The sequence below is a fragment of the Ambystoma mexicanum genome, chromosome 13, assembly GCF_040938575.1.
Source record: "Ambystoma mexicanum isolate Mex_15411 chromosome 13, UKY_AmexF1_1, whole genome shotgun sequence".
In the NCBI taxonomy this organism is placed as follows: Eukaryota; Metazoa; Chordata; class Amphibia; order Caudata; family Ambystomatidae; genus Ambystoma; species Ambystoma mexicanum.
This window is the reverse complement of record NC_090938.1, coordinates 726,417,772-726,443,296: the sequence shown is the minus strand read 5'-3', so window position 1 is coordinate 726,443,296 and position 25,525 is coordinate 726,417,772. Positions and strand designations below refer to the sequence as shown.

General features: G+C 46.6%; 1 protein-coding gene across 1 annotated transcript in view; it reads right to left on the bottom strand.

Annotated features, from left to right (window-relative positions):
* Window positions 1–25,525, bottom strand: part of LOC138521816 (complement C4-B-like) — a 528,615-nt gene that overhangs the window by 58,314 nt on the left and 444,776 nt on the right. The window contains exons 33-37 of the mRNA XM_069634932.1: window positions 14,128–14,287; window positions 7,837–7,927; window positions 7,407–7,481; window positions 6,149–6,251; window positions 3,324–3,413 (exon numbers count right to left, since the gene is read on the bottom strand). Of these exons, the coding sequence (XP_069491033.1) occupies window positions 3,324–3,413; window positions 6,149–6,251; window positions 7,407–7,481; window positions 7,837–7,927; window positions 14,128–14,287 (519 nt within the window). The remainder of the gene's footprint in view (window positions 1–3,323; window positions 3,414–6,148; window positions 6,252–7,406; window positions 7,482–7,836; window positions 7,928–14,127; window positions 14,288–25,525) is intronic.

The window sequence follows — 25,525 nt, the reverse complement described above, 5'->3', positions numbered from 1 at the left end:
TGGCCGCATACGTGTCCCACTCAGCGAAACAGTGTCCCACGCCTGGTGTGCTGAGAGCACATGGGCCGCATGCCTGTCCCACTCAGCGAAACAGTGTCCCACGCCTGGTGTGCTGAGAGCACATTGGCCGCATGCGTGTCCCACTTAGCGAAACAGTGTTCCACGCTTGGTGTGATGAGAGCACGTTGGCCGCATACGTGTCCCACTCAGCGAAACAGTGTCCCACGCCTGGTGTGCTGAGAGCACATTGGCCGCATGCGTGTCCCACTCAGCGAAACAGTGTCCCACGCCTGGTGTGCTGAGAGCACATTGGCCGCATGCGTGTCCCACTTAGCGAAACAGTGTTCCATGTCTGATGTGCTGAGAGCACAGTGGCCGCATGTTTGCCTCTCCTTTTGTTCTGCAGGGTGGGCCCCAAAGGAGACATTATGGGCACTGCGGGTGGTGGAGAGAGGAGGGGGAGAGGGTGCTGCTTTCTCCAGCAAAGGCTGCAGAAGCTTAGTCCTTTAAGTTGAGACAAAGTGAAATAAAGAGCTTTCATTTTCACCTGGCAACATAGTTGAGTACCGGTACTCTCTTTCAGGCGTTGAGAAGTGCAGGTACTCAAATGCTCAAAAATAAGACGTGAAGGTACTGAGGGCCTGTCTGCAATGGAAGCTGCCACACTGAACATAGCAATGGGCATGGCCTACTTTACTCCCACGCATGGCGGGAGGTGCCTACAGAGCATGTGTGGAAGGGAACACATTCAGTGGGTATTGCAATCATCAGACATGGTGATAAGGCATAGCGGGTCATTAGAAGTTTGGCAGTAGTGTTACAACAGGCAGAATTTGGCAATACTGCATATTTTACCCCTCTTATTTATTTATTTATTCGCATTTGTAAAGCGCGCAACAGCCCGGAGGCAAATTCCACATTAAGAATTACCGACAGCAGACTTACCGCACGTAAAAAGAAAATGATTTTTGGAGATGAAGGCGTAGGATATACCTCCAGCTTGTTCCATTCATAGTTCGGCAGTGCAGGAAAAACGGTGGTAATTAATTTACGGCCAAACAAAGCAGCAGTAACGGAATTACCACATCTTTTTTCCTGCACCGCCGAATTTTTAATGCGGTCCAAAGTGTCATCCAGTTTACCCTCCAGAAACAAACGTAGTATATCCCTCAAGGATATAGAATTCGAACGGTTTGAAAAATAACTACATTTTCATTTTTTTCCCCAATAAAAATCTACTATTTACTCTCGAAGTAAAGCCAAAAAACCTTCTAATGGACAAACTATAAATGTTATGCTGAGATGGCAAATGCATGTACGCTTGCGAAGTAGCAACAACGTCTTCATGAGATGGCGGCCACTGGAGCTGATGAAGAAGTCTATGGGTCTTCCATCTCAGTTTCAACGGCTCGGGAGGATAGCTCTGGGGCAACGCACTCGCCTTGGAACAAAATGAAGCAGTCCATCACAGGTTGGATTCCCTGGGTCCGTGCTTAAAAACCTCTGGGTATTGAGCGCATTATAAACTGGACTAACACCTTGCCAAACCTTTTCTCTGCACTCAAAGTGCAATATGTTCAATTCTAAGTATTCTGACTCATAGACACATTTTTGGTTTCAGATTAAAATCTCGGGAAATATTGCGATTCTAGCATTCTGAATTTCTGTTCCTTTCTAAATGTCGCAAATTACTTTTTCAAAAAGTGCTGACATTTCTGAAGAAATGCAAGATTTCAACACATTACAGGGAAATTCTGGCAAATACTCGAAACTTGCAGAGGAGCTAAAACTGGAGAAAATACCATAAGCACTATTGTTGCTGCTTGTCTAGCAGGGAATGGACAAAATGCTGTAAACACTACCTTTTCTGCTTGTGTAGCAAGGAACAGAGAAAATGCATTACGCACTACATTTTCTGCTTGTATAGCAGGGAATGGAAACAATGCCTTAAACACTACCTTTGCTGCTTATCTAGCAGGGAATGGAGAAAATGCCTTAAACATTACTTTTGCTGCATGTCTACCAGGGAATGGAGAAAATGCCTTAAACACTACTTTTTCTGCTTGTGTAGCAAGAAACAGAGAAAATGCATTAAACACTACTTTTTCTGCTTGTATAGCAAGGAACGGAGAACATGCCGTCAAAACACTACTTTTGCTGTTTGTCTAGCAGGGAATCGAGAAAATTCATTAAACACTACTTTTGCTGTTTGTCTAGCAGCGAATGGAGAAAATGCCTTAAACACTACTTTTGCTGTTTGTCTAGCAAGGAACGGAGAACATGCCTTGAACACTACTTTTGTTGTTAGTCTAGCAGGGAATGGAGGAAATGCCTCAAACACTACTTTTCTTGTTTGTCTAGCAGGGAATGGAGAAAATTCATTAAACACTACTTTTGCTGCTTGTATAGCAAGGAACACAGAGCATGCCTTAAACACTACTTTTGCTGCTTGTGTAGCAGGGAATGGAGAAAATTCCGTAAATACTAATTTTGCTGCTTGTCTAGCAGGGAATGGAGAAAATGCCCTAAACACTGCTTTTGAAGTTTGTGTAGAAAGGAATGGAGAAAATGCCCTAAACACTACTTTTGCAGTTTGTCTAGCAAGTAATGGAGAAAATGACTTAAACACTACGTTTGCATCTTGTATAGCAAGGTAAGAAGAACATGCCTTAAACACTTCTTTTGCTGTTTGTGTGGCAAGGAACAGAGAACATGCCTTAAACACTACTTTTGCTGTTTGTCTAGCAAGGAACAGAGAACATGCCTTAAACACTACTTTTGCTGCTTGTATAGCAGGGAACAGAGAACATGCCTTAAACACTACTTTTGCTGCTTGTATAGCAGGGAACGTCCACTTAGCCTGCTCCAATCTGCAATCAGCTGCCAGAACAGCTGATCTGTTACCCAGGGCAGTCATGCCACCTACCTCCCCTCCGCGCCACCTGCCTAGGTGCAGTCTTCAGCCATGCGACAGAACATACTGAAATGCCCCCGTCTCCATTTGGCACTCCCCACCATTCCCTTCATCTTCAGCCGGCTGTGCACACGTGTACGCTGTGAACATGGGGGACACGCCTGTGAATGCCCCATGTGTCCTGGATTGTGAGCTACTAGTGAGGAGGCAGCCCAGTGCATGGGAGCTACGCTGTATCCATTGGGTATTTCCTTGTGAGTACGCATGCGAGTGCTTGCACGGAATCTGAGATGCACCATTAACTGATCCAATGAATGCCAATGGTATGGCCAAGCCACCCATCACCCCCTGCCCTGGCGACCAGAGGCAAAAGCGCAACTCTTCCGAGCGCCCTTCCTCCGCAGCCTACCTTCAGCACACTGGCACACCTCTTCCGTGCAGAGGGCGCTCACCAGCCTGCTCCTGGATGGCAGGTTGTAGAAGATGTGGCATCGCGTGTCTGCAGGTGGAAAAAGAGAGCGTCAGTGCAGTGTCCGGGATGCAGGGAGCAAGGGGATACGGCCTACACCAATCACAACACCCCCAAGAAACACACAGGGACGTGCCCTATATCTATCATTACACCAGAGCACAAGGGGACATGCACGCCCTGAACCATTCCCAATGCTAGGAAACGGGGGGACATGTATTAAACAAACCCCACGATAGAAAACAAGGGGACATGTACTAAACCACTCCCTGAACTAGCAAACACGGGGAAACATGGTAGAGCAATCCCTACAATAGGACACATGGGGACATGTACCAAACTATTCCCTACACTAGGAAACAAGGGTGCATGTACTAAACCAATCCCACCACTAGGAAACAAGGGGACATGTACTAAACCACTCCCAACACTAGGAAACAAGGGGACATGTACTAAACCACTCCCAACACTAGGAAACAAGGCGTCATGTAGTAAACCATTCCCTACACTAGGAAACATGGGGACATGTACTAAACCACTCCCAACACTAGGAAACAAGGGGACATGTACTAAACCACTCCCAACACTAGGAAACGTGGCGTCATGTAGTAAACCATTCCCTACACTAGGAAACAAGGGGACATGTACAAAACCACTCCCAGCACTAGGAAACAAGGGGACATATACCAAACTATTCCCTACACAAGAAAACAAGGGGACATGTACTACACCACTCCCAACACTAGGAAACAAGGCGTCATGTACTAAACCATTCCCTACACAAGGAAACAAGGCATCATGTACTAAACCATTCCCTACACAAGGAAACAAGGGGGCATGAACTAAACCATTCCCTACACTAGGAAACAAGGCATCATGTACTAAACCATTCCCTACACTAGGAAACAAAGGTGTATGTACTAAACCAATCCCTAAACTAGGAAACAAGGGGACATATACCAAACCAGTCGCCACACTAGGGAACATGTTGTAAACCACTCCCAAAACCAAGAAACAACACAAAGGACATGCCATCCAACAATTCCAACACCAAGAAACAATACTGGGCACATATCCTAAACCATTCCGAACACCAAGAAAAAACACGGGGGACAAGTTTTAAACCAATCCCAACGCCAAGCAACAATGCAAGAGATATGTCCTAAACCGATCATAACACTAAACCAATCCTACTACAGAGAAACAACACTGTCACATGTCCCAAAACCAATCCCAACACCAAGCAATAATACAAGGGATATGTCCTAAACCGATCAAACACTAAACCAATCCTAATACCAAGAAACAACACTGGCACATGTCCCAAACCAATCCCAACACCAAGCAACAATACAAGAGATATGTCCTAAACCGATCATAACACTAAACCAATCCTAATACCGAGAAACAACACTGGCACATGTCCCAAACCAATACCAACACCAAGCAACAATACAAGAGATATGTCCTAAACCGATCATAACACTAAACCAATCCTACTACAGAGAAACAACACTGTCACATGTCCCAAAACCAATCCCAACACCAAGCAATAATACAAGGGATATGTCCTAAACCGATCAAACACTAAACCAATCCTAATACCAAGAAACAACACTGGCACATGACCCAAACCAATCCCAACACCAAGCAATAATACAAGGGATATGTCCTAAACCAATCATAACACTAAACCAATCCTAATACCGAGAAACAACACTGGCACATGTCCCAAAACAATCCCAACACCAAGCAACAATACAAGGGATATGTCCTAAACCGATCATAACACTAAACCAATCCTAATACCAAGAAACAACACTGGCACATGACCCAAACCAATCCCAACACCAAGCAATAATACAAGGGATATGTCCTAAACCAATCATAACACTAAACCAATCCTAATACCGAGAAACAACACTGGCACATGTCCCAAACCAATACCAACACCAAGCAATAATACAAGAGATATGTCCTAAACCGATCAAACACTAAACCAATCCTAATACCAAGAAACAACACTGGCACATGTCCCAAACCAATCCCAACACCAAGCAACAATACAAGAGATATGTCCTAAACCGATCATAACACTAAACCAATCCTAATACCGAGAAACAACACTGGCACATGACCCAAACCAATCCCAACACCAAGCAATAATACAAGGGATATGTCCTAAACCAATCATAACACTAAACCAATCCTAATACCGAGAAACAACACTTGCACATGTCCCAAACCAATACCAACACCAAGCAACAATACAAGAGATATGTCCTAAACCGATCATAACACTAAACCAATCCTAATACCAAGGAACAACACTGGCACATGTCCCAAACCAATCCCAACACCAAGCAATAAGACAAGGGATATGTCCTAAGCGGATCATAACACTAAACCTCCCATCACAAAGAAACAACATGGGGGACAAGTCCTAAATCAATCTTAATATTAGGAAATAAAAGTCATAGGCCGGTTGGTGTCAGTAAAAGGCCGCTGGGACTAAGATACAGTTGGTGACTTGACAGGAAGGTGAGTCAGAGAGCATTTACCCATTGCAGAGAAATATTCCATGCTGGAGGAACACATCTCAGAGAGAACCCAAGCATGTCTTGATAACCAGAGACACATGCAGAACCCTTCTGAAAGCCCCAACTCTTGGCCATGACGCGGAGCTGAGATGCAGTGACCAGGGCTTACGTACACTCGGTCGAGCACAGTTACAACGTATTGAGGTTCCCCCTATAAAGACTCACCCGGCTCATAGAAGTCATACAGCGTGGCGGAGGCGGGCTGCAGTGCTCCAACCTTGACATTTTGTTTGGCTCGGAAGCTTATGAGATCTTTAACGAGCGGTACCTAGAAATCGAGAGTATGGTTACATAGATCCACGGTGCACTTTTCATTCACGGAGGATCGATTCTACCCTTCACCCGTCACTGTCCATAGCAAACCTGACCATAAGCCTCCTTACCCACACCGCTGTCTTCTCTTCTCTGAAAACTGTGGGGGGGGGGGGCGCGTGGAGGACTAAAAGGTTTTGCCCATGTGTACAACATTACCTTTCTGCCCATGAAAGTCATTAGTTTACACTGGCTTCCCGGGGGGATACAAAATGATGGAATGCTGACCTGTGTGCACCACTACTTATGTTGGTTCAATGCGTTCCATTGAAATGTAATGAGGTTCCATTGAAATGTAATGATGGCAGATGTTTGGGTGGTGACATCAAAGATTCCAGTGTGAAGGCTGATCCATCAATGGAATGGATGTACAGATGCCCCAGACTCCACTTGACCCTCCTCTGGTCCTGTCTCAAGAAGATGGCCAAGATGCCGTAGACCGGAGAGTCTGGAGGAGCTTCCTCTGGGTACAATAAGACCTTCAGGCTCTGCTCCCAACCCACCAGCATGCAAGAACACTACATTTACAGGAGTGCTTTGATCAGTGAATCAACTGGAAACCCAGAAGTGCAGCTACTCCTTATCCCAGAGATCCTGCCTACTGTTGGGAAGTGCTGGTACTCCTCCATTAAAAGTATTGGCTTCCTGCTGAGAAGTGTCAGCACCATGTCTTTCAAATAAAAGAAGTGCAGCTACTCCCTATCCCAGAGAACCTGCTTACTGTTGGGAAGTGCTGGTACTCCTCCATTAAAAGTATTGGCCTCCTGCTGAGAAGTGTCAGCACCATGTCTTTCAAATAAAAGAAGTGCAGCTACTCCCTATCCCAGAGAACCTGCTTACTGTTGGGAAGTGCTGGTACTCCTCCATTAAAAGTATTGGCTTCCTGCTGAGAAGTGTCAGCACCATGTCTTTCAAATAAAAGAAGTGCAGGCAATCAGGGCTGGCAAGTACCTGCCAATTTAAGGCACTGATGTTGATGCTAGTCAGGTTCAGGTGCTGTGCACAGACCTACACTGTTCGGCGTTTGACACCAATACTCCCACCTGCACCCCACCACCCCCTACACACACACCTTTTCGGAAGATTCCTTGCCTTACATTGTCGTCCTCACCGTTTCGAAATAGAGCTGGAGTCTCCCGTGCTGGTACTCGTAGTGGCTGATGTATCGGTCCACCAAATCCTTCAGCTGAAGGAGAGAGGAGGGGGGGTTTCAGTGCACAGCTGAGCAATACCCCCGGACAGGCATATGGAAACAAAGGCATAGGGGCGCAACAAACACACAGGACTTCGTTACGAGCATGGCGCTAGCTTGGGATTGTAACTATCGCCCCGACCGCTAATGCCCCCCTCCTCGGGTCCTATTGATTCACTAAACACTGTCTAAATGGGTCTGTTTGCATGACTTGCTCAGAAGGGTTTCATGCCTGATTGACTATTACAGACATATTTCAAATATGCAATTCTCAGATCTAACTGAGATATCACCGGGTGCAGCAACTGTCCATGAAAACCAAGGCTCGCATAGTGCAGGGCTGGCTCACCTTGTCCAGGTCCCCCAGGTCCGGCTCGAAGCCGCTCAACATGGTGATGTCAACGATGGCCATGCCTGACAGCTTGGACCGCTCATGGCGCCTGAAAAGAAGAAGCCATGGAAAGACAAGATGAGGGGCAATCACATTTCACACAGCCACAGTCACCACCTACAAAAAACTATGCAGATGATGCCCAGATACTCCTACCCTTGACATGCAGCTATGACTCAGATGTACATCGTGTGAACAAAATCTCCACAATCATTCAGGCACGGACGGCCGTCCACGGCCTCTGACTGAATGACGACAAAACGGAACTCCTCTTGGCTGGTTCACCAATCAACTTCAACAAATCAAGCCCCAACTACACCACTATCAATATGGATGGGAACAACATCCCGATCACCGAAGATGTACAAACATTAGTCTTTTATCTCGACGCTACCTCCAACCTAACCAAACAAGTGAACATGACCGCCTCAGCTACTGCTTACACAGGCAAGTCTATAAGGGCCTGCAGCCCCATGCTGTCTGCAGAAAGCTGCTCATTCCAGCCAGAGCACTCATACAGTCCAAACTGGACTATTGTAATGGTCTCTACTTAGGTGCTAACAAGACCGTACTCAACAAACTACAGATAATGCAGAACAATGCTCTTAGCGTTGCCTTAAATACACACAGAAGAGAGCACATCTCAGCTACCAGAAAACATTGCAAATGGCTTTCCTTACAAGAAAAAAACTGAACTCAAAACTCTATGTCTTACCCATAAAGCGCTAGATCTTCTAACACCTCCTGTTTAGTGGTCCCCAGATATAATCTCAAGAGAGCAGGCAGTTCCAGTTTCCCAGTCTTGGCCTCCCAACTTTGAAACACCCTCCCTTCCGACATTAAATCTATCCGAGTATTCGCCAACTTCAGGAGAAATGTTATCTCTTGGATACTCAGTAAGAACTAATCTGGTTTGCTCCTCATGTTTCCGATCACTAAACTGTAACTGTACTTCTCTATCCACGCATGTAAGTACTTTCTGTTTTATTCATTGTAATCTGTAACCGTCATCTTATTTCATGAAGGCCCAGATACCCCTGTAAGTAAAACAAACAAACAAACAAACAAGCAAACCTCTCATGCCGCAGAGAGGAGCGGGGAGGAGCTGAGGGTGGACAGGGCCTTGCGAAGAGAACCAAGGAAGAGAAGCGCTGGGTCAACAAGGAAGGCCAACTATACCCAATAAAGCAGCGGCCTTGGAAAGCACCTCCATTTTCTAGCACATTCCCCTAGCTGAATCCTGCATCCATTCTTATGCACTTAGTCCTTTCAAACCCAGGAGGAAACCCCGTACAGGAAGCACCCTTCCCGTCCTCCCCACCCTTCACACTTTGTGCAAACCCCTTTGCTCCCGGCCAAAAGTGGTTTCCTCTTTTTTGTTTTGATGCATTTTAATTTTGTATCTTAATTATTAAAGTGGGGTTATGTTGGCATTTTTTTTCCAGCTTATTTTCAGGTAAAGTTATGTTTGGGCGCCATAGTTTGAAGTTATTTTGACTGTGTGTCTTCTGCAAATTATGGACTCTTTCCAAACCATTGCACTTGGAGGCTAGCGCAATCAGAGGCAGGTGCAGGAGAGAGAGCGATAAACACCCGGCAAAAAGCGATCTGTTTTCCTCAACAAGGCCCGTGTGCAACTAGTAATGTCTCGTGCTCCGGTGCATTATGGGTGGAGCAGTGACATGGTGTCACCTTGCAGACTCTCCCTCTGTATGTCCAGAGGCCTAGCACTGGCCTTGAAGGACTTAACTGGAACCCTGCAAACTCTTGTGTCCCCTGCAGGAACGTGAACCTTCCAATCTCTTATGCTCTCTGCAGGAAAGTGAACCCAACAATCGCTTATGCTCTGTGCAGGAAAGTGAACACTGCAATCTCTTATGTTCCCTGCAGGAAAGTGAACCTTTCAATCGCTTATGTACTCTGCCGGAAAGTGAACCCAACAATCGCTTATGTTCCCTGCAAGAAAGTGAACATTACAATCTCTTATACTCTCTCCAGGAAAGTGAACCCAACAATCGCTTATGTTCCCTGTAGGAAAGTGAACTTTAAAATCTCGTATGCTCTCTGCAGGAAAGTGAACCCAACAATCGCTTATGTTCTCTGCAGGAAAGTGAACCCAACAATCTCTTATGTTCCCTGCAAGAAAGTGAACCTTAAAATCTCTTATGCTCTCTGCAGGAAAGTGAACCCAACAATCGCTTATGTTCTCTGCAGGAAAGTGAACCCAACAATCGCTAATGTTCCCTGTAGGAAAGTGAACTTTAAAATCTCGTATGCTCTCTGCAGGAAAGTGAACCCAACAATCGCTTATGTTCTCTGCAGGAAAGTGAACCCAACAATCTCTTATGTTCCCTGCAAGAAAGTGAACATTACAATCTCTTATACTCTCTACAGGAAAGTGAACCCAACAATCGCTTATGTTCTCTGCAGGAAAGTGAACCCAACAATCTCTTATGTTCCCTGCAAGAAAGTGAACATTACAATCTCTTATACTCTCTACAGGAAAGTGAACCCAACAATCGCTTATGTTCCCTGTAGGAAAGTGAACCTTAAAATCTCTTATGCTCTCTGCAGGAAAGTGAACCCAACAATCGCTTATATTCTCTGCAGGAAAGTGAACCCAACAATCGCTTATGCTCTCTGCAGGAAAGTGAACCCAACAATCGCTTATGCTCTCTGCAGGAAAGTGAACCCAACAATCGCTTATGTTCTCTGCAGGAAAGTGAACCCAACAATCGCTTATGCTCTCTGCAGGAAAGTGAACCCAACAATCGCTTATGCTCTCTAGAGGAAAGTGAACCCAACAATCGCTTATGTTCCCTGTAGGAAAGTGAACCTTAAAATCTCTTATGCTCTCTGCAGGAAAGTGAACCCAACAATCGCTTATGTTCTCTGCAGGAAAGTGAACCCAACAATCGCTTATGCTCTCTGCAGGAAAGTGAACCCAACAATCTCTTATGCTCTCTGCAGGAAAGTGAACCCAACAATCGCTTATGTTCTCTGCAGGAAAGTGAACCCAACAATCGCTTATGCTCTCTGCAGGAAAGTGAACCCAACAATCGCTTATGCTCTCTGCAGGAAAGGGAACCCAACAATCGCTAATGTTCCCTGTAGGAAAGTGAACTTTAAAATCTCGTATGCTCTCTGCAGGAAAGTGAACCCAACAATCGCTTATGTTCTCTGCAGGAAAGTGAACCCAACAATCTCTTATGTTCCCTGCAAGAAAGTGAACATTACAATCTCTTATACTCTCTACAGGAAAGTGAACCCAACAATCGCTTATGTTCCCTGTAGGAAAGTGAACCTTAAAATCTCTTATGCTCTCTGCAGGAAAGTGAACCCAACAATCGCTTATGTTCTCTGCAGGAAAGTGAACCCAACAATCGCTTATGCTCTCTGCAGGAAAGTGAACATTACAATCTCTTATGCGCCCTAAGGGAATATGGACACTACAATCTCTTATGTTCGCGACGGGAATGTGAACCCTAAAATGTTTTATGTTCACCTGGGCATAATCGGAAGCTGGGTTTCTACTTGTGCAAACGGCTCCATCCGTGGCCAGAATTCTCTTTTGTACACTGTCAATGTAAGTGACGTTCTGTCCGTACATTTGATGGAACTGGCTTTAAATGCATGGCCTCTTTTGCAAGATGGGGGATGGGGTAAAATGAAATCGCTGTTAGATGCAGAGGTTCGCCCCGTGCACATTTAACAACAGATTGTACCAGGAAAACATATTTTGTAATTAAATGTATTTGGAGTTTTTGTGTATCTCCTTTTTTCCTTTTACAGAGAAGATGATGATGTTAGCGCCTCTGAGCGAAGCCTTGAGTGCAAATACACAGCACTAGAGCCAGTCATTGAAACACACATAACAGATACTCAACATTAGATCCAGGGAGTGAAGCATATCACAGATACTGAGCATTAGAGGCAGCCAGTGAAGCACAGATTACAGTTACTCAGCATTAGAGCCAGTCAGTGAAGCACAGATTACAGCTACACAGCATTAGAGCCAGTCAGTGAAGCACAGATTACAGCTACACAGCATTAGAACCAGTCAGTGAAACACACATAACAGATACTCAATATTAGATCCAGTGAGTGAAGCATATCACAGATACTCAGCATTAGAGCCAGTCAGTGAAGCACAGATTACAGCTACACAGCATTAGAGCCAGTCAGTGAAACACAAATTACAGATACTCAACATTAGATCCAGTGAGTGAAGCATATCACAGATACTCAGCATTAGAGGCAGTCAGTGAAGCACAGATTACAGCTACACAGCATTGAGCCAGTCAGTGAAACACAGATCACAGATACTCAGCATTAGATCCAGTGAGTGAAACATATCACATATACTGATCATTAGAGCCAGTCATTGAAGCACAGATTACAGCTACACAGCATTAGAGCCAGTCAGTTAAACACACATAACAGATACTCAACATTAGTTCCAGTGAGTGAAGCATATCACAGATACTCAGCATTAGAGGCAGTCAGTGAAGCACAGATTACAGCTACTCAGCATTAGAGCCAGTCAGTGAAGCACAGATTACAGCTACACAGCATTGAGCCAGTCAGTGAAACACAGATCACAGATACTCAGCATTAGATCCAGTGAGTGAAACATATCACATATACTGATCATTAGAGCCAGTCATTGAAGCACAGATTACAGCTACACAGCATTAGAGCCAGTCAGTTAAACACACATAACAGATACTCAACATTAGTTCCAGTGAGTGAAGCATATCACAGATACTCAGCATTAGAGGCAGTCAGTGAAGCACAGATTACAGCTACTCAGCATTAGAGCCAGTCAGTGAAGCACAGATTACAGCTACACAGCATTAGAGCCAGTCAGTGAAGCACAGATTACAGCTACACAGCATTAGAACCAGTCAGTGAAACACACATAACAGATACTCAATATTAGATCCAGTGAGTGAAGCATATCACAGATACTCAGCATTAGATCCAGTGAATAAAGCATATCACAGATACTCAGCATTAGAGCCTGTCAGTAAAACAGAGATCACAGATACCCAGCATTAGAGGTTGTCAGTGAAGCAAAGATTGCATACTCAATATTAGAGCCAGTAAGTGAAGCCTATTACAGATTAGAGCCACTCAGCGATGTACACATTTCAGCTGTTTGGCAATAAAGCCTCTCAGTGATGGCTTGAGCGCAGATACTCAGCACAAGAGTCAGTCATTGAAGCCTATCACATATACTCTGCATTAGAGGCAGTCATTGAAGCCAATCACGGATGCTCAGCATTAGAGCCAGTCAGCGAAGTACAGATCTCAGCTGTTCAGCAATAAAGCATCTCAGTGATGGCTCGAGGGTAGGTGCTCAGCACTAGAGTCAGTCATTGAAGCCTATCACAGATACTCTGCACTAGAGTCAGTCATTGGAGCCTATCACAGATACTCAGCAGTAGAGCCAGTCAGGGAAGCACAGATCTCAGCTGTTTAGCAATAAAGCCTCTCAGTGATGGCTCGAGGGCAGACGCTTAGCACTAGAGTCAGTCAGTGAAGCCAATCACGGATGCTCAGCATTAGAGCCAGTCAGCGAAGTACAGATCTCAGCTGTTCAGCAATAAAGCATCTCAGTGATGGCTCGAGGGTAGGTGCTCAGCACTAGAGTCAGTCATTGAAGCCTATCACAGATACTCTGCACTAGAGTCAGTCATTGGAGCCTATCACAGATACTCAGCAGTAGAGCCAGTCAGGGAAGCACAGATCTCAGCTGTTTAGCAATAAAGCCTCTCAGTGATGGCTCGAGGGCAGACGCTTAGCACTAGAGTCAGTCAGTGAAGCCAATCACAGATGCTCAGAATTAGAGCCAGTCAGATCTGAGCTGTTGAGCAATAAATCCTCTCAGTGATGCTCTGAGGACAGATGGTCAGCATTACAGGTTGTCGGTGAAGGGTGGAGTGCAGGCACTGAGCATTGGTGGCTGTCACGGAAGAGCATGAAACTCTGGAACAAACAGGGCCCATCACATTTCTCTTTTCCTTCCTCATCTTTGATAGAAGTATTGTAGTATCCCTTGAGCCAGGGCGGACCCTCCTAAGCGCGGGCACTTAACACAGACAAATCATTTACAGCACTTTCTGCACTTAGTGCAGGCGAACCAGTTATTTGCACTTTACTCAGGGTTCCAATACAGCCCTTCCTGCAAATACTGCAAACAGAACTACAGTTCTGCTACTTACCACCAACCCTTCTTGCACTTACCACAGCCAGACCTTATAGACAACTTCCTTTAGATCTGCTTGGGCAGGCCCGGCCTCTCTCTTGCGTCTTCTGCGGAGGTCCTGCCAGTGGATGCGGGCAACGGGCTCGTCCTTGGGATCCTCGTCATAGTCATAGTCATCTTCGTAATCATCAAAAGGAACTGGGGAGTAAAGCAAAGCACAGCAGAAAGGGTAAGGCTTGACCCCACGACGCATATTTCTTCATCTCAAAGGCAAAGGATTGGTGGGAATGGATACCGACCCACCGCCTTCACCCCTTGCTGATCAGTCTCCCCGAGGCAATGGCTAAAATTGATGGTATTGAGAAGTCAATGAGTCTTCTCCGACTGATAGTCCTCTTGGGCTGGTTTCAAAATGGAGTCCTCAATAATGAAGCATGTCCTTGTATGCTACTCTGGCAGCACAAGGAACCCATAGGAAGCAATGTAAGAGTAACACCAACAGGTCACAGCATAAAAGATGGACCATTGGAAACCTCCAGCACCAACCGCCCAGAGCAAAGACAAAGCTGAGGAGTCAACAGAGTTAAAGGACCAGAAGCCACAATATAGCTAGACCAGAATCTAAGTGATGGCAAGAAAGAAAGAACCAGAAAACTCTCTGCCTCCTGCCACACATCCCGACTCTGGAATTGCATACCGAAACACATCGGGTGGGCACGACACCTCCTGCAGTCCAGGAAGGAACTGAAGATCCCACTCTGCAAGGAACACCCCATTGCTCCCCTGAGAATACGTCTCCGTCCTCCTCTCAACGTCTGCTCTCTGAATCCTCCCTTTTTAGTACAACCCTCAGATACTTTCCAGGTAGTTTTGCACAATGAACATCCAATGCATGCAACAATATATAGCGACTGCGTGAGACTCGGGGGCCTGATTAGACATTACTATTTCTGTAACTAACATTGCCATTAAGAAGGCCCAGGGAAAGAGTAACAGATATTACAAATTACTCATCCTGTGCACAGCTGCCCCTTCATACTTATACGTTTTTCGAGCTACAATTCTAGCATGCAGTTATGGAAATGGAAACTGGCTGGATGTGTTGGTGGAAGTTCCATTTTAGCTGGTCTTTCTCTGCTAGTGTTCCACCTGGGGGCGCCCTGGAGTTTGCACCTGTGATATTTTGCTGATATTGGGTTGAGGGCCTAGGCATTATAGTATGTTGGGAGCTAGTGCCTGAGTTGACTTACCCCCTACTCGGTCTTACACATTCTGGTTTATTCCATTAATTGACCAGATTTGGTGGCATTCTGCCCTCCAGGGTTTTCTCTCCTCTCCTGGTTGCGGGATGCCTGGAAGAGTGTTACCCAACCCTAGTCCAGCCAGGTTGGCCTGTGCTACAAGGTGGTGGTTCGGACCTTCATAGGGAATATGTCTGGCTGTGATTAAATGGGTCTGTCTGCTCTTGGCCTGTTTGTAGGCATGGTTCTTTGCTGAGTTGCGGGGACAACCTTGACAGCTTCTCATGGGGGCCGCCTCTTTAGGTCGGGGTGATTCTTGATGCTGCTCTTCAGGTGAATGTCTTGTGCCTGTCAGATTCGCTGGACAATGGTTCCTTCTCAGCTGTTATCCCTCCTCTTCTATAATTCCTTCCCCGGTTCTTCCAAGACTCCTGATTTCTCATAGAGGGAGTGGTCCCTAATCTCTTGGCAGCCCCCTGAGTGATGTCATCACCAGGCTGTAGAGTTCTCAGCTCTTGGTTTTCTTTCCTCCCCTACTCTCCAAGTCCCTTTGGGATTGCCGTGTTTGGGTATGCCAAGGGTGTTGTTCTGGGCCGGTCGGATCTTGGTTTTTGGTATACATCATGAGTAAGCACTGGGACAAGGAAGAGGAATGTGCAGATAATGCCCCGATTACTTATTGGTAATCCTCACTACTCCTAGCCCTACTCCTCTTCATCACAGATCTGATGCCCATCTCTTCCTCCCCGATGAGATCATCCTGGTTCCTTTGGTAATGACAGGAGGATTCTAGGACTGATCAGGTGGTTTATAGTAGGAGGGGGGTCAAAGAAGGAAAAGGAAGAAGGACTTTTTGGCAAAGGGTTCTGTTGGAAGGTGGATCTTCATCATGAGTAATTATTAGGATGAGGAAGAGTATGGGGGTCATTATGACCCTGGCACTAAGGGGTTAACCGCGGCGTAAAAGGCTGTGGCGCCGTTAACCCCTTAGCGCCTAATTACGAGGTCCCTTTGGGGCTCCGGACCTTAACGGCTGGTCTGGACCAGCCGTTAAAGTAGGGACCCGCAAAGGGACCTTGAAGGTAATTACGGTACTGCAATTTGCGGTACCGTAATTACCGCCTTCCCCATTCCCATTGAGCCTTATGGGGCAAAAATGGGAATGGGGAAGGGCCAATGGTGCAATGGGGAATTACCGCCCCGCCAACCTTGAAATGGGGTGGTAATTCCCCATTGCACCATGGCGGACTCGTTACAATACCGGCAGCAACCATGGTGCTGATAGCGCCATTGGTTACCGCCGGTGTTGTAATGAGGGCCTATGACTAATGAAGATTACTTGTCAGTAACCAGAGCAGCCTTCTTCGCCTCTGTGCTTGCTCGCAGTCAGAGGCCCTGCACAGGAATTTCCCAAACGGCAACATTTGCAAGTACCACAAGCTTTCTGTCTCACTGTCCTCACAGCTGTGCATGATTGGAGCTCTTCAGTAAGTGGGCGAGGCTTTCACATTCACTTAAAGGGGCAGTGTTATTTTACACGTGGAACTATTATATGGCAACTATGCTGACCTCTAGGGACATGGTAAGCAATTCAATGACAAGTAATGTGTTTCAAGAAGGAACTCATGCTCGTCAGAAGAGGATGTTGAGGACGTTACTTGGGTTAAAGAGTCAGTACCTTTGGGCCTTAAAACTTCCATCTCCTCCCCATCTGTGGCCATGGTTGTCCAGTAGACCATTGATTTGGCCTTGTGGGATCTTGATGGTATGATTGCTTCAGCCCTCAAGAGGCCTTGCCACACAACCGCTGAGTTCCATTCAGCAAGGGTCCTTGGAGCGTTGACTCCAGCCCAAGAGCCTGCCCCATCTACTTGTAAAGCAGAGCATATTAATAGTGATTCAGGGGATTCTGCCAGTTGTCCAAGGCCACCAGTATCCAGTATGAGGCCCTTAATAGCAAAAGTGATGGCCCGAGCTGCTCGCTTCCCTACCGTCCAAGAATGTGTCTATATCACACGCCTCGCGCCATATTGTCTCCATCTCCGGTTCCTTTTTCTCAGAAGATTCAGACTCCCCTCCCAAGAGGAAGTAAAAGCAGACTAGTAACTCAACACCCTTCATACCACCTGAGACGGTCATCTTGGAGGTTTTAGGGAAGACATGTTTTAATCCAGACAATATTCTGCATCCCTGGGTTGTTGAATGATGGCCCTCTGACGTAGCATCTTTACTATATAACCCCTAGGCAAGGATGAACTCAGAACTCTGCCCTGAGTGTCCCCTTCCCACTTTACCAATAAAGTGGAACAAACTCCACACCTGGACCTGTCTATGGTCTATTTTCTTTTTTTTTTTGTAAGAGGGGGGTAGTCCTAAAAAGGATTTATAAGGCCCTAAAGCCTTGTGAAGACACATTCCTTGGTGCCCTAGGGCCGCACACATACATCTTTGAAATAATGGGGGATTGCAAGTGCATGCGAGCACATATGTGAAAGACAGTAAGCATTACTGCTGAGGGTTGGACCAAGACTCACTGATATGTGTTGGGGTAGACATTCTAGTTCCCAACACGGAAATGAGGTTCACACTTCGTAAATTGCACTAGGCCATGGTGTGGCTGGCTTAGATGTGATGTTACAACTAAATATGTGTTCAAGTTAGTTAGAAGAATTGAAATTAGTGTTACTTTGTATTTTAGTTGGATACATTTTCAGAGGCACAGTAGGCTGCAACATGAGTATCAGTGGCATGGATACGTTGTATTGTGCAATGTACAATTTGTAGCGCTAAGAAGTACGTAGTGGGGAGCTTTTTGCATGCGAGAGACGAGTTAATTGAAGGGGAAACAAACAGGTAGGAATTCAACAACGATTTAAATTGCAGACAAATTTAGGGCATTGGGAAATATGGGGTCTATTGTGGATACATGGAGACACTTGTGTACAGGTGCGTTATAAATGCCATATCATATTGAAGAATGCAGGTTTCACCGATTTGGAGTTTTCCTAGGCTGCAGAGTACCTGGATTCGCAGGAATTATTTTTTTGCCTGGTTTGGAGAGCTGGATGACGTAGGTCACGGAAGGGGGTAGAAAGCGAACCGCAAATGGGCAGTTGTGATAACATCGCAAAGGGCTGAAGGCAAGAACTGAATGGAAAGTAATTTGTTAGGTTTTTATGGCCGGATTTCGCTCTTAAATGCAAAGTGTAATTTCCCTGGGAGCACGAAGGCTTGTTTTTTTGGTGACCACAAAGGTCCGGATACATGGAGAGTTAAATTGAGAGCTGATAGTTTATGCGTTTACAAGGAAATAAGTAGAATGTACGCCGAAGACTATGGCCCTCATTACAACACCGGCGCTAAACCATGGCGCTTTTAGCACCATGGTTGGTGCCTGTGTTGTAACGAGTCCGCCATGGTGAAATGGGGAAATACCGGCCCATTCCAAGGTTGGCGGGGCGGTATTTCCCCATTTCACCATGGCCCTTCCCCATTCCCATTTTTGCCCCATAGGGCTCAATGGGAATGGGGAAGGCGGCAATTAGGTACCGCAAATTGCAGTACCGTAATTGCCTGCGAGGTCCCTTTGCGGGTCCCTACTTTAACGGCTGGTCCAGACCAGCCGCTCAGGTCGAGTCCCGCAAAGGGACCTCGTAGTAAGGCGCTAAGTGGTTAACGGCACCGCAGCCTTTTACGGTGCCGTTAACCACTTAGCGCCTGGGTCGTAATGAGGCCCTATGACTTGAAATGGTAGCAACAAAAAGGATTATGTGCTAGAATGTATGTTAAATGGTATTGGATGCCGGGAGCATCTGGGAGGATAAGGGTTTTTACTGCTGCTTCAAATGAATGCTTATTTATTTCTCTCCCTTCCCATGCCTTAAAGTATTCATGGAAAGCTTTGCACAATCACCGTTTGGGTTAAATGGGTTTCTGTCACACGGTCTAAATAATAAAGTGAGTTAGTCATACATTATAAATGTATTATGTGGAGTATGTCATGACTGACAAGGAAAGAAGATGACATGTAAAAAGGGTCGTACTTTGTGAATGTATCCAAATGGGGGTTTTGAGCTATGGGGATTACATTACTTGTGTTAGAGTAAGTCAATGGAGGGTTGGGGGATGACATAACAAAATATGTGTAATTATGTAAATTATCCAACTGGGTATATAAACTGTAACCTGTTGTCATTCAGGGAGAGTGTGGTTAGTTTTCAGCTAAAAGGAACTAACCAGCCCTTCCTGGTCGTTAGTATGCAATAAACTTGCTTTTCTGGCAAAAATGCACTTGGTTCGTCGCAGAAGCCGTTCTTTCGCTTTGGGATGCTTGAGTCAGTTTCTTTTATCTGGTGACCGGTGACATGATGTTCAGTTTCCCTGTGGTTGGTTGTCCAGCAAAGTGAACTGCAGCTCTTATCTTGGGAGTGATCAAGTTTTCTGTGCACAGTAAAAGAAATGGCATGCAGGCACCAATTTAATTAAAGACCTCTTTGCTCACTCGGCTGCTGGGAGTCTCGCAAGTCCAGTCGGGCAGGTTTTGAAAAGGCACCAGCAGGAAGCTTTTGAGAATATCTATTTTTTACATGAGTGCATTCTGTCCAGAAAAAAACAAGGAGGGAAGAGGGGAAAAAAGTGAGTGGGATTAGTCGGTCCTAAGTGAAAAGATCTTTTTAAAAAGATCTTTTCACTAAAAGACCGATTTAGAAAGACCGCTCTGTGACCGCTAGGAGCGGTCTTTCTAAATCAAACTGTCACACCCCTACCGCACACAAGTGTGCAGAGGGGCTGACTGGCTCAGCAGGACCCAGAAGCGGAGGGCGAGGAGAACGGGTAAGTGTGTGTGTGCGTGTGTGTATGTATGTGTTTTGGTTTGAGGGAGTGGGGGTGGGGATCTGGGGGGTGGAGGGAAGGGGGCTGTGGCCGAGAGATGGGGGTTCGGGCAGTAAAATGCCTGAGGGTGGAGGTGGGGGGTGATGGGGTGCGGGGAGGAACAATGGGGAGGCTCGGGGGGGGGTGAAGCCCCCCAAAGTAAAAATAAAAAGGAAACCGCATTTTAAAGGTCTCAAGTGAGGGTTGCTTGTTGCCAAATGCAACTGGGTCAAATGTTCCTACCGGGTGTTCTCGGCACCGCTCCACACCTCTGGAAATCTCTCCCTGTCGACATTTGTTTACTTTCCACTTTTTTACTTTTTTACTTTTAGAAAGGCTTTAAAGAAGGCTAATATATTGCCCTGGGGCGGCTACTTTGAGAGCATGGTAAATTCAATAGTGCAGATTGTTTACTTGTACGCTTACTGCACTTGTGCTGTGATATGCGTGGCAATCACTCCTTGCTCTTTTGAAAAAGTAACAAACTATGTTTAAAAAAAAGTACTCAGATGCATATTTTACTTTCCTGACCAGCTCTATATATTTCCCTATTCTTAAGTCATTATTTAGCTGCATCTGTTTTAGGTTTTTCACCTCTTCGCTTTTTGCTTTTCTTCAAATTGTATTTTTCCTGATTTCTTTGTATTATTTATACTGTAATATGTCATTTCTAATATTGTATTGTATTTCATTGTGTAGCGCCCCGCTTCATTGTACCCTTTAGAAATACGTACAATTAAAAATAATTTTTAAAAAGTATACAAAATTCTCACCTTATCGACAGCGGTGTGATATATATTCAGATGCACGCTCGTGTGCGCCTCTTGTCTTTTACTTAAATGAAGCGCGCTTTCGTGTACACTTGCACAGACAGAACTGATCACTTGCAGGCTTGAGTCCTCTCAATAATGAATGCATCAGGGTATGTCTCATTGGATTGACATACAAACAGAGAGGCACATCACACACTAGAAGTGGTGGGCGGGCCAGCTGCGGCCACCCAGATACTTTGGCCTACAACTCCCATGATCCCTCACTATTGACTATGCTGAGGTTGTAGGCCATGACATCTAGAAGGCTGCATGTTGCCCGCATTTCCCCTTTAGGAAGAACAACTGCAAACGGTGCTCTTAATTTGGCATTTTGTATGTGTGAGGATTGCAATGGTAGGGGTCACCCCAGCACGCCCTCACGGGTTCAACAAAGGCTGAAGCTGAGAAGGATTAAAAGTCAAGAAATAAAAAAACAGGGGGGGCGCTGTTGCGCACAACGAATATGGCTGACTGAGTGGAGAGCTCCGGCTCAAGAATTAATCCTATCTCAAATTAATCCTTTCAGCACCGTTCTAACCGTCCGTGAGAGGTGAAGTCTGGTGGCGGAGTACCTTCGGAGCAAACACCCGAAAAATCGAGGCATCACACCACAGAAAACTCGTGATATCAGCCTGGAGGCATTTTGGCGGACTTGAGGTGCCGACGCGGCCGCCCACCGGCTCCACAGAATATCCACTGTGTGCCGGAGGCACGCCAGGCAGAGTGGGCTGCACTGGGGGAGGGGCGCAGCAGTGAACTCGCACTGTGTCGCCTGAAAAGTGGAGGAAACCACAGCCGTCCTCGGATTGGGGTGCGGAGGGGACCGCAGACAGAGAACACCAGCACCTGCAGCTGCTTCCATCGGGAGAGTAATGCGGAAGGCCGATTGAACAACTGAAGGTCCTCCCACGGCTCTCACGGCCGTCATACGCGCGGCGCTGCAGCCGCCGTCGGACCAGCCCCTGTGACTCCCGGGCTGGCGGATTGAGAAGAGATTGAGAAGAGTTCAAGGAAGCAACGCTGAGACACGCGGGGGGCCGTGTCGCACACCCCTCCACCTCAAGTAAGTGCAGCGGGGCGGGCAGGTCCTCACCCACAACGACCACTGCCAGTGCCACGCCATAACCCCCGGGAGAGAGCAGGGGGAAGCTCTGTGCCAGCTATCAGGGACTGTTGCCAGTACTAAATTGAGTGACCACAATGCCGGGTGCACACCGTATAGAATTCGGCGGAGACCGCTGAGGCTGCTCTCGTGGGGTTGCCACTGCTGAGGGGACGCAGAAGGTTGCGTTCCCCCCCCCGGCGCTTGGCGGGGCTCGCAGAACAGGATAATATTACCACATACGAGGTGTGGTAACGAGCGCACTGCTAACATCCTGGCATACACAGGCAGAACTGGGCGGCTTTTGCTGAGTAGGACCCCATCAATCCTGGAGTGGTGCAGGAGGGACAACCCGCTGAGAGCTGTGTGGGGGCAGTCTATGTGATCAAACTTTCGGGACCGGCCGGCGAAGATCCTGGCCCTGTACAAGGCACAAATAAATAGCCTAAACACCCGGAGGGAGGAGGGTGCGAAGTAGGCCAAACGCTTCCACATCACCCGCCCTTTTGCCCGTCCTTGAACACTCAAACGGCAGTCTATACTACGTGGGAGGACACAGTCCACTCAAAGGCCGTACGCTACATCACATGGGACGCACTGAGAGGAAAGGTACAGGAGGGAAAAAGACCGGCCCGATGGACATCTTTGCCAGCTCCCAGCCACACAGGGCGGCTAAGGGGGAGCCACAGGACCACAACAAACAAGGGGATGATCCCCTGGACCGCCTGGCAACACTGGTTCAGAATGGTTTTATGGCAGTCAACGTCAAGCTGGACGACATAGTCGCAAGAATTGGGTCCCTGAAGGATCGAGTGGAGAAGGAGAGCGTGCGCATCACAGAAGCCGAGAGCAGGATAAGCACGAACGAAGATACAATCGCACAGCATTGTCGTGACATATCCCACCTCCAGACAGAGCTACGAAAAACTCAAAATAAGTGCGAAGACTTAGGGTTAAGATCTCGAAAGAACAATATCTGAATTGTTGGGATTACGGAAACTTTCGGCAAAGGCGATATGGAGAGACAAGTGGAATATCCTGGGAGCAGATTCCTTCTCCGAACATTTCCTTGTAGAGAGGGCCCACCATATGTTGGCACCAGTCCCAAAGCCTGGGGCACCTCCCCACACCATAATAGCATGTCTCCTTAACTACAGAGATAGGGACCTGATACCCAGACTGTCCAGAGAGAAAGGCACTCTACATTTTGAACATAACAGAATTCATATATATCCGGACTGGCATACAGGCACAGAGGCGGTCCTATGAACTGGTTTAAAAACAATTGCGAATACGTAACGTACCGTACGCCCTCATCTTCCCAGCGAAAATGAGAATCCAACATGGTGGGAGAGCTCACTTTTTCGAAAACCCCACAGAAGCCATGACATACATAGAGGCCTCCATCCCATTGCCTCCCAGAGACCGGACAGTCAACCAGAATGCCAGACCACGGCCTGGAGATGAGATACCAGATTCAGTGGACTAACCGGAGTAAAACATCCACCCCTAACAGGGGTACGAAACCAGGAAGGGGAAAAAAACCCTCCCTTTTTGCTTAGAGGAGGATTGTGGACTCCCTATCGATCAGGGAAAAGAAAACTCTGCAAAATAGACGGACTGAATGAAAACTTATGATCAACTGAGCCGTGAGCCTCCGTCGGGGCAAACCAGGTGTGTGCAATGAGCGTCCCTCAGGAAGGCTCCACCAGTTTAAGGGTATGAACGTTATGGGGCAGCATCGTCAAGTTGGAGGTGATGATGTGGGTGGGGGAACAAAATATCACAGGATGTTCAGCTCTGTTGAGCAGTGTGAGGAGGGGTGGGGGGAGTTGAGGATTTGGGACTCAGTTGAAGGAGTCCTACTAGTTAAAAATCGTGGGGACATTGCAGCACATGGAACTCCCCTGAGTAACAGCAAGTTAAGAGACGCAGCATGGGTATACAGACATGGCTAACCCTGTTAGGACAGCCCGAGGGCTTAGATTAAAACTTTTAACGTGGAACGTCCGTGGTCTGAACAACCGAGCCAAATTGAACAAGGTGGGAGCCTATATTACTCGTCATCATCTTCAGATTGTCATGTTACAAGAAACGCATGCTCTCCAGAAGGTTAATACTGAGTTCTTGAAAGGGTGGGGTAAGCATAGATACTATACAGAATACTCTTCACAGGTGTCCTTGTCCTGATTCACCCATCCGTTGGATTCCAATTTAAGAGAAGTAAAATAGACCCTCTGGGACGCTACGTAATAGTGTGGGGGAGTATTGCGGGGGAAGACCTGATATTGATGAACACGTATGGTCCAAACGTGGACGACCCTGACTTCTACACAAATGTAATGCAAGAGGTTGGCTTCTCTGGAAGCAAGCAAGTACTGTGGGGGGAGATTTCAATACCATATTAGATAGTACCCTAGACCGCTCCAGCTCCAAACACAGGAATCCCTCAAAAACAGCTAGTACTTTACAGCAAATCATAACGCAACTAATACTGGTAGATGCCTGGAGAACACTGCACCCCCAAAAAAGACAATATTCCTTTTACTCCTCAGTGCATGACATCGAATCCCGCATAGATTACTGGCTGGTGTCCGCATCTCTCATGAACCAAGTTGACAATAGAGAAATATTTCCCCGCACCCTGTCGGACCACTCCCCTATCCTGTTAGACATGACTCTAGGAAACCTTAGGCCCCCGGTCAGGAGATGGAGAATACCTCCCAACATCCTTAAGGACCCTGCAGTGGCAGAGGAATTGCATACCGAGGTTGAATTTTTCCTTGAAACTAATAAAGACTCAGTCAATAGCCCTGCGATTTTATGGGAGAAATTTAAGGCATGAGTGAGGGGGATCCTGATTTCCAAATCCACGGGGCTGTTGAAGGCGGTCAGGGGGATACTGGCAGAGATAGAGAGACGGCTGGGGGAGTTAGAACAATGATACACCCTTGCAGACATTAATAGTAACCTACAAGAACTCAATAAACTAGCTACCAGGAAATTGCTGTATATGGCTACTCCAGCCAGAGCACGCCGGTATGGCGAAGGGAACAGGGCGGGTCGCACCCTAGCTAACCTACTGAAAGCAGAGAGATGCCACACTACGATTTCCAGCATAGTAGCGGGTGACGGCACGGTAACAACAAGTGAGGAGGGCATAAATAGAGAATTCTCCCTTTTTTATACAGAACTATATGCCAATCATGATCTGAAAACCCTCAAGGACATCAGGAAATACTTGGATACTATCACGCTCCTGATGCTGACAACAGAAAATAAACTGCTGCTTGACCAGGCCCTGACGGTTGAGGAAATAAAGGAAGCGATTAAATCACTGGCCAACGGAAAGGCTCCCGGCTCAGACGGACTGGGGGTTGATTTATATAAGGAGCTCAGTGAGGAGCTT